Source organism: Chelmon rostratus, chromosome 17 (genome assembly GCF_017976325.1).
Source record: "Chelmon rostratus isolate fCheRos1 chromosome 17, fCheRos1.pri, whole genome shotgun sequence".
NCBI lineage: Eukaryota > Metazoa > Chordata > Actinopteri > Chaetodontiformes > Chaetodontidae > Chelmon > Chelmon rostratus.
In genome coordinates, this window is record NC_055674.1 from 13,452,325 (window position 1) to 13,461,949 (window position 9,625).

The window sequence follows — 9,625 nt, forward strand, 5'->3', positions numbered from 1 at the left end:
AAAATTTAACTCACTAAACTTGTGAAAGATGCTGAATTCCCAACTTGTGAATTTATGTGACCATTTGTTTAAAAATATTAAGAATTTAACACCAGGTCTTATGTTGTGGAGCTGTTTATATGACAACTGTAGTAAGGAGCTACTGTCAACAATTTATAACACAATGTGCTCTTTTAAACAGCAGCTGCAGAAAGACTACTGGGCTCGCCTTGTCTGCCATTTTTTTTTTTACAATGTTTACAACCACTCCTGCCATCTCAGGCTCATCCAGTGCATATGGAACATGGAAAAGACAGCAGAGGGGATCTTACACCCCTCCAGTCAGATCCTATGCACACAGTGGGCTACTGTTTTGTGGATGGATGAATGGAGCGCCCTGCATTAAAAACTCATAAATGATTGGAGAGAGAGAAGAGTGCAGAGGAATAAGAAATTTAAGGTAATCAACATGATGTCAGGCACTAAACCACACAAAGTGATGTATCTGCAGATGAATGAGAAATACCTCGGCACCCCTCTCCTATCTTTCCATCGACTATCCACGTGTCATTGCTAAATTGATTCTCTGTGTCCTTGGGGCAATGGAGGCGACACTCTATCATTTGAAACAGTTGATGTGCACAGAGGCCTGAGGTGTGTGTTTGTGTGTATGCGCTTACACTCAGTTTAGTGTATACAGAGAACATACAAAGCCATCTTTTTTTGGCTGCCTCCCTCCTTCGTCCTGCTTTTTAAAGCATGGAGTCACGGGTGGCGAATGGGATGAGGAGTAATGATGAAAGAGACAAAATCGGGAGAAATGTAGGATGAAGAGAATTAGCTCTAAAAAGAACTCATGTGACAACCCATTAATGAGAACATACAGTACTGACGGATATTAGCACCGCACAGCTGAGTTGTACTGACCGGTTCCTCGTGTGTGTGTGTGTGTGTGTGAGTGTCTAAACCTAACCACTGAGTTGCGTTTTCTCTGCCTGGAGGTTAAAGCTGAGATACACTGCTGTTGCTTTGCTGATCAACGCCACAAGGTCACAGTTAAATGAAATGATGAAAGACAGGGAAGAATGTAAGAAGGCAGCTGAACACAACAACACAACATACAGTAGAGACCCAGTGATTCAACACCACAGTTAAAGGTTTCCTCTCTGGAGATAACACCACCCATTTGCGTGTTTCAGTGAAAAAATAGATAAAAACATGTTGCCATTATTTCTCATTTCTGAAACTGACCAATGATGAGCCATCTCACACAGCTTAGAGTTGGTGATATTAGGACACTCTTGCTCATTTTAGCCTTGTTTTTCCCTCTCTGCAGATGGCGAATGGATCTATTGATGTTGCCCTGTGGGCTGCCATTGGATGAATTATGTAACAGCCTCAGTGGGTTATGAAGGCGACTGTGCAGGAGAAAAAGTACTTACGCTGCTGTCGTGACAACCGATAACATAACCTCTGTATTTACATATACCGTGGCATGTAAATCCTCCTTGTGTATGCGTGCTGTGTGACTCACTGTAGGCCACTGATGCATGATGTTTAAAAGTGCAGCCACAGCTGAGAGACTGCTCTGGCATAAAGACAAAGCACAATTTGTCATTCCCTGATAACGCCATGAAGTGTTTGTGCAAAAACTTAGTCGCTCATGAAATTTAGTAGATGAGATTTTAGACCAGGGTGGTCGTTTCATGTATCAGTGACAGGAAAAGTGAGGTCCTGACTCATGTGAAGGTTACAGAAAAGATCATCTGTCTTTTAGATTTCATGTACTGTATGAAAACTACAGGACAAAGAGACATACTGACTATCTTGTGCTGTGTAAGCTTCAGTGTAGTCTTAGCAGCTAATGCTAACGCTAAGGGATTCTAGGCAGTGTGTTGTGTTGACATGCTACCATGCTAACAGAGATGCTATTGCAAGTGCAAACTGCAGTCAAGCAGCTTCCCTATCTAATTGATAATTAGCCTTTTCATCCTGCTGCCAGTCCACAGAGAAGACTGGGTCACTTTGTCAACCAAGAGAAGGCCTTTAAGACCACTACAGTATCTTGAAATGTAGGATGTTTATAATAATTCTGATACAACAATTTGTGACTTTAATGCATAATTCTGTAATTACATATCAGCTATTCCAGGCACATCTGTTTTTAAGTTTTAGGGAAATAAGTCCATGTCGCAATTTAATGGAAACTGTGTAAAGGGAACAAAACTACGATTCAATTCCCTCAAATATTGCCATTTTCTATTAAAGGTTTTATAGAGAAAATACATCCGTTTTTTCTCAGTGGCAGTACAAAGACAAAATTCAAAGTCCCTATCTCAGTGATAGTGTTGCACCCAAAGTATTCCTCTCCCTTTCTCTCTGTCTCCGCCGATGCATGTCTCACCCGCTGCCTCATTTGCTCTTCAAAGGGAGAGCAAAGCATCTGTCTATCACGGCGAGCCCAGGGCGCTCTGCAGAGTTGTGTTAAGTAATAACAACCAGTGACGTCAAAGGCTCTCCGTCTGAGCTGGAGAGAGGGAGGGCCAGCGGGCGAAAAAGGGATAAAAGGAGGAGGGGAGACAGACATGAAAGTGGTAGTGTGTGAAAAATCTCCTCTACTTGTGTGTCAGCTGCCCTTTTTCTATTTATGTGCCCTGCTGTGTATGCCAAACATAAACACTGTGCAGTAAATTATGCTTTAATTATAAGCCTTAAACACTGATGTGACTTCTGTTCCCCCTCTCTCTCAAAGGCTGATAAATATTATTGCAATATTTTTTTCCCCCTGGCAACCTATTGCTTTTTTCCCACTGGTTCAGAGAAAAGTGGAAGTGGCCTATTATTATGCTCCGTCACACACTCGCTGCTGAGCATATTTCTGTATATGGTCCTATCACAGGAACCTGAATGTTTGTGTCATATAGGGCAGCAGCAAAGGAAGACGGCCTCTGTCCATGCTCTGTGTCAGGGTGAGATCAAGTTTGTCTTTGTTATGCTAGGTTGAGTTCTTGTGACATTTCCTGTGCAATACAATGTTTTTTGTTTTTGTTTTTTTTTGAAGGTGACTTTCAGTTCACTGAGATAACAAATGTAAAGGGGTTAGTAAATCTCAGGGAAGCCCACAACTTCTTTTCTGCTCCCTAAACTCTCCCTTATGGTTGGTGTTGTATTACTTCAGTGTTAACCGCTGATCAAAGCCCCCCATAAGTCTGATTTTCATAAAACACTGAAAATGAAAACAGCATTTGGCAAATTACTCATTTAACTTTATTTCTCTCTTTACCCACATTCTCATTCCTGGAGTCAAAGCAAAGACTGAAAACCGATTGGGGGATTAGGGATCTAAGGGTGTTACGCTCCTTTATAAGCACAAGTGACACTAGTGGCAGTGAGGGGAGGATACACTCGAGGATTACACCCTAAGACAATATAGTAGTCTTAACATGACTCATTATGGCTGCTGACCTTCCTCTGTCAGGTGACGGCTGTTTGTTACAACTGCAAACACCACAAGAAAGCGCCTGCACATAATTCACACACTACTGCAAAAGAACAAGAATCAAACACTGTGTATAAGCTACCATTAAGAACATGATCCTAGAGGACACGAGACATTAGATTGTGCTGAGCTGTTGACAGTAAACAAACCGGAAGGCCTTTCCACTGTGGAAGTCACAGTGCTTTTGGCAGCCAATACACTTTCCCACCCACTTCACCTCTAGGCTACATTTGTGAATCCCAATCCACGGGGCCATGTCAATAATCTCTCCTCTATTCTGCCCCTGCCTGATCCATCGCCTGTCTCGTGCATTTGATCCCCACAGCACTTTCTATGGGAGCCCTTTCGCACAGATTTACGGCTCACAAGGAGCACATGACTCTGCTTGGCAAACCTAAGTGCTTGAAGAATGTCTAAAAGTCCACTCTGTCAGCAGGCCTATACAGACCAGCAGACTTCCTTTTCCATTACAAGCACAGCTGCTGTGATGACAAAAGTTAAGACTCTCAGACCGAATGTCATCAAGAGGTATAAATAGAAAAGAATAGGAAAACTTCCAAGACAATAATAATGTTCCACATTAATGTGACAAGTCACTGTGGCATCATTCATTTCCTATTTTCATCATTAGTTTTTTTCATTTTGTTTTGTTTTTAATACTCAGTCTAGTTCTATCTATCTATCTATCTATCTATCTATCTATCTATCTATCTATCTATCTATCTATCTATCTATCTATCCTCATTGACATTAATGTTACATTGGCATGAATTATTATGAGACAGAAAGTTTCATTATTGTGCTTCATGGTTTAATAATTACTGCTATATTCCTTTTCTCCCTTTCCGGAACAGCAATGTAAAGCATGACATTGTAGAACAATGACTTCATATCATGCACACACCCTATGTGTGTTAGTGCACTTTAAATTTGGCAACAGTACGCGTTCAGCCGAGCAATGACGTGCGCAGCCTACATCAGCACCTTGGATACGGGCACACCATTCACCGTAGGGCTCCTGCCCCGTTTTAGACCAATCAGCGCGTGTGTTTTCTCGATAGCATTCAGCACCACCCACACTGCTGTCAGCTGTATTGTTCCGCTATAGGGAATCACCTCTCAGGCAATACACATTCATCATAACTCCTGCAGTTTTTCGTTGCAGGTCACGAAAAGCAAAGGTCCTATATGTGGAATCTATGACGAAAGGGAAGTAAATGGTATAAATGCGATTATAATGGCGCAAATGGCTCTCTTTGCGGCTCGATATGTGTGGTATAAACATGGCAGAGGCATTAAAAGAACAACGAGTCGTGCTGTCATGTGTACAATCCTTAAATATATCATTTAACAGCAAAGGGTCCGTAATATTGTTAAATAATGATGTTTAGACCTATGTATTCTATGTATCGGGATAATAACAGAAAGAGGTTTAGTCTGTAAAAACTCTACAATGCGACATTTTCATATTGACAAAAGTATTTGTTTCTAGACAACTCAGACATGGGCAGGATATGTCTTTATATAATACCGTTTCTGCCTTTACATTAATTACTTCAGCCTTTCGCTGTCAGCAGCAGAGACCTAGGTTATCTCTGACGCAAGCGCTCATCATAGGCGTCTCTCCCGTTTCACAGAATCATATGTCTCGGATTGACAGCGCACATCAGCCAATGAGCACACGACTGAGGCAAAGCTCCGAGGGCGGGTCTCGCAGCTTGGACCAATCGCAGCCGCTCATATTGTTTTGACCTCTGAAACCGCATCACCGCCTACCTCGTGCCCATGGCGGAGGAAAGCTATAAATACAGGCAACACTGTAGCAGGAGGCGGACGAAGTTGCAAAACTCCCGGAGAGGCGGGAGCTACTCTGCTAGCCTACTGAGAGAAGAAAAAAAAACGCAAAATAACCTTAAAAACAGAAACCGAAGCAAACCGTAAACGCCAATCCTCCGAAATGTACATGTACTGGAATACTTTTTTGTAATGTTGATAATATATTCTATGTGAAGAAAGTATTTATACTTTTTTTTTCTATTTGCACTAACTAACGGTACTCCAGAACTACTGAGAACCTTTATTTTTTACAAAAAAGTAAGTATTTTCTGCTTGTTTCTGTTGCTTGTGATGCAGGCTGTTTAATATTATTGTCTTTATTTGCTTGCTGTCGTACTGTAGCTCTATTCATACTAACTAAGCTGATTTGCTGCGTCAGTCCACGAAGTTAGGGAGGGGTGTGTGCGTGTGAGAGAGAAAGTGTGTGTGCTTGTGTGCAAGCGCGTGCGTGCGTGCGTTAAAAGTGTTTGTCTTTGTATGGCTTTTTAAAATGTTCATCTCAGTTGTCAAAGAAAAGCCAAATATTCCTCCAGAGACTTGAAAAGCGTCTGATGTGCTCGTGACCGTAGCTCACCATATCGTACTTCATTGTATATTTTCATTTGCGTCCGCCCAGGCTGTTAAACTCGGTACAGAGGTCTTGCACATGCTGTGAAATAGCAACTACATGCATTTTAACCAGCTAAACTGATAAGATGTGTCAAAACCTGTAGCCATTTCGCTGCTGTGAGGAATGTGAGCTCGGGTACTGTTTCATGAGGGAGGATATGTGTTGCACTAACATCCCTGTGCAGGTTTTGTTTCGACACGGATGAATAAATTAATCACTTTTATGTATTTAAAGAGCCTCGTCAAGCTCACAGTCTGTTTCCCTCAGCCCGGCTCTTCTCATCGGAGATGTTTATCGTAGCGCTGCGTATTTCTTCGTGACATTTCCATCTTACCCAGCGTTGTGTTTTAAATAATCAATTTGTTCGCTCTTCCCTTTGTAAAATTGCCGGACATATGGGTGTCGCCATAGCGCGTTAAGTCTTATGTCGACACTGTTTTCAATGTAGGAAGCTCGCTGACTAATCGGCGGTGCTATTCGCACATCAGACCAGCCCCAGTGACAGAACTGTAAGCTCTGAAGTCCACCTGGATCATTTCCTCATTTAACTTCTCCCCCATTAGGCATCGCTGACCAGGCATTTCCTCAGTGAAGTTTACCGTTTTCGTCCCTTAAATGCAACAACCTCGCGTTAGTTTTCCTGTCTCGTGCTGTATGGAGGCGATCCTGTAGCCTATTATGTAACAGGATTCCCGAGTTTTATTGCAAGCTGAATGTGCTCAATGCCCACTTTCTGACATTTAGACGAACAGTATATGCGCATTTGGTGCCAGATGAACAAGAAGTGTAGCTTGATCCAAGATCAATGTATTCACATTTCTGCAATAGCTGCACATTTCCTCTTATCTGATTGTTGCTGTGAAATCCTGCTTTGGCTGTTTGTCTTGTGACATTCAACTTAGGAGCCTCACAGTAGACTAAATTGCAACATGCACTGGTACTTCAGACCAGCTGTTAATAATTAAAGGACATTTACTTGCACTTGCCTTAAAAGAGCAAACAGACCTGAACAGATCTGTCTCTTGTGAATGTTAAACATGATACTGTTTAAAATATTTACCCTCTCTTATGAATTCATGTAAACATTTGGAATGAATGATTAAAATGTGTTTTTCTCTTTTCAATTGTTGCAGGAAAACATTATCACACCCAGTGGAAGGACATCACTTCTACAAAACCAGCACTTTTGCTTTTGAACCTGTTTTGTCTGAGTTGTGGTTGCTTTCGCCATCCTGCCTGGAGAGCATCTGTGTTGCCAACCACGGATAAACAAAGCAGACCCAGTGGACACATTCAAGGTCAGACACACCTAATCTTCACGCACCTGGTAAACTTCAGCAGTTAGCTATGCAGCTTGAAATCCAAGTAGCTCTCAACTTCATCATCTCGTACCTGTATAACAAGCTGCCAAGGCGGCGGGTCAATATTTTCGGCGAGGAGCTGGAGAGGCAGCTGAAGCAGAAGTATGAGGGACACTGGTACCCAGACAAGCCATACAAGGGCTCAGGATTCAGATGTATCCACGTGGGGGAGAAGGTGGACCCTGTGGTGGAGAAGGCAGCCAAAGAGAGCGGGCTGGACATTGAGGATGTCCGCAACAACCTGCCCCAGGACCTCAGCGTGTGGATTGACCCCTTTGAGGTGTCCTATCAGATTGGGGAGAAGGGGCCTGTCAAAGTATTGTATGTCGATGACAGCAACGAAAGTGGAGCTAATACCGGAGGGCTTGATCTGGACAAGGAGATCAAGAACAGTTTCAATCCCGACGCACAGGTCTTCATGCCCATCAACGAGTCTGTGAATGGAGCCTCTCCAGGCTCCAGCTCACCCTCTCCTCCTTTCGGCCACTCTGCAGCCGTCAGCCCCACCTTTATGCCCCGCTCCACACAGCCTTTAACCTTCACAACAGCCACATTCGCCGCCACCAAGTTTGGCTCCACTAAGATGAAGAGCAGCGGACGCAACAACAATGGCGGCGGTAGTGCTGGGAACAAGGTGGCGCGTACCTCTCCCACCAACCTGGGCCTGAATGTGAACAGTCTCCTGAAACAGAAAGCCATCTCCACCTCCATGCACTCTCTGTACGGGCTGGGCCTCGGAGTGCAGCAGCAGCAGCACCAGAAGCCCTCAGCCCTGTCCCCCAACGCCAAGGAGTTTGTGTTCCCCAGCCTTCAGGGCCAGGGCAGCCAGAGTGCTCTCTTCCCTGGGGACAGCTCACTCAGCCTCAGCCCGCTGCAGTACAGCAATGCCTTCGATGTGTTTGCGGCCTATGGTGGCCTTAACGACAAGTCCCTTATGGATGGCTTGAATTTCAGCTTGAACAACATGCAGTATTCTAACCAGCAATTCCAGCCAGTTATGGCCAACTAGTACACGTAAAGGTACTACTTAAGCTACTACTTCACACAGAAACGACCAGAGATAATGTGATTGGGGGGGGGGACAAACACAAAGACACATTTTGAAAAATAAAAAAAAAGTGTACACAAGAACAGAATGTCAAGGATAAAAGGAAAAAGTGACTTGTCAGCTGTAAGATCCATGTTACGAGTCCTAAAGCATGAGCCCGAGGGTGAATTACTTTGCCCCCTTGAGTTATACCTTTAGTACAAGATGTCTAAGCTTGGTTTCCTAAACTTCAACTTGCATCATTGTCATTTCTTTTGCCAACCAAGCACAAAATATTTTTTTTATGTGACCGTTTTAAGATATAAAAAAAAGACAAAAAAGAAAAAAACACCACCACAAGTCATGGCCTCTTTCAGTATTTAAACATAACTGGACACCGCCAATTTTTCAAGAAATTGGTACAAATAAGTGGGATTTCCTGGTCTTTTTTCTAATTGTATAATTTAATTTAGTACAGAGTTTGTAAAATATCAGAGTATCTATTGTTTCTACGACATGGTATTGCATTTATATCTTTTTACTACTCCAGTGATCTGTGATGGCTGCAGCAACTTTATGTTTTCTTTTTTTTTATTGAAATTATAAAATGAATCCATCTTATAAAAAAACATTGACTATTCTAAAGATTGTGTACAGAATATTCCGTAGTGGTGGGATTTAAGAATATTTGCTTTTTTTGAAAAACATAAGAGTTGTATTTTCTGTTAAGAGTTTAAAGATTTTTGCTATATTATGGACAAAATGTAATCGTATATTAATTTTGTACCTACATTGTGCAATACTTGATAAAACAAACGGTATAACAAAGTATTTGGAGTCAGTGTCTTACATGTTAAGAGGGACTGATAGTTTATTAAGTTTGTATTAAAAAGCTTAAAAATAATTACACCTGTTCAGTTTGTCATTGGTTTTTGTGGTTGAGCTGGTTTATACAGGTCTTAAATGAGAGTATTTTAGAGTTTTAAACATGTTAGGACAAATCCAGTTTTCTGTCCTGAAGTCAGAAGAATCAGGTTTTTCTTAGGTACGCCCACACAGATTTTAATTAGCCTGTTTGGTACATTGGTATGTCCTTAGCAACCAGTTTTGACATTACACTCACAATGGTTTAGGTAAAAAAATCATTAAGCTTCAAGGTGAGACATTGCAGGTTTAGTTTGTTACACTGGTGAATTATATCTGAAACAAATGCTACATCAGAGAATAAATTACATTCCTTGACACATCTGCTTTTAACACTGATATATCAGCACACAAGCGTCACCACAAGCCCTCAGCAGCATGTGTTCAGA

At 42.1% G+C, this 9,625-nt stretch overlaps 1 protein-coding gene across 1 annotated transcript; it reads left to right on the forward strand.

Moving 5' to 3' along the window:
- The first annotated feature begins 5,283 nt into the window (after nt 1-5,283).
- Nucleotides 5,284-9,216, forward strand: tob1a (transducer of ERBB2, 1a). The gene is made up of 2 exons (XM_041956930.1): nt 5,284-5,572; nt 7,058-9,216. Exon 2 carries the CDS (start codon nt 7,272-7,274, stop codon nt 8,292-8,294), a length of 1,023 nt encoding a protein of 340 aa, XP_041812864.1. The 5' UTR covers nt 5,284-5,572; nt 7,058-7,271; the 3' UTR covers nt 8,295-9,216.
- The last annotated feature ends 409 nt before the right edge of the window (nt 9,217-9,625 follow it).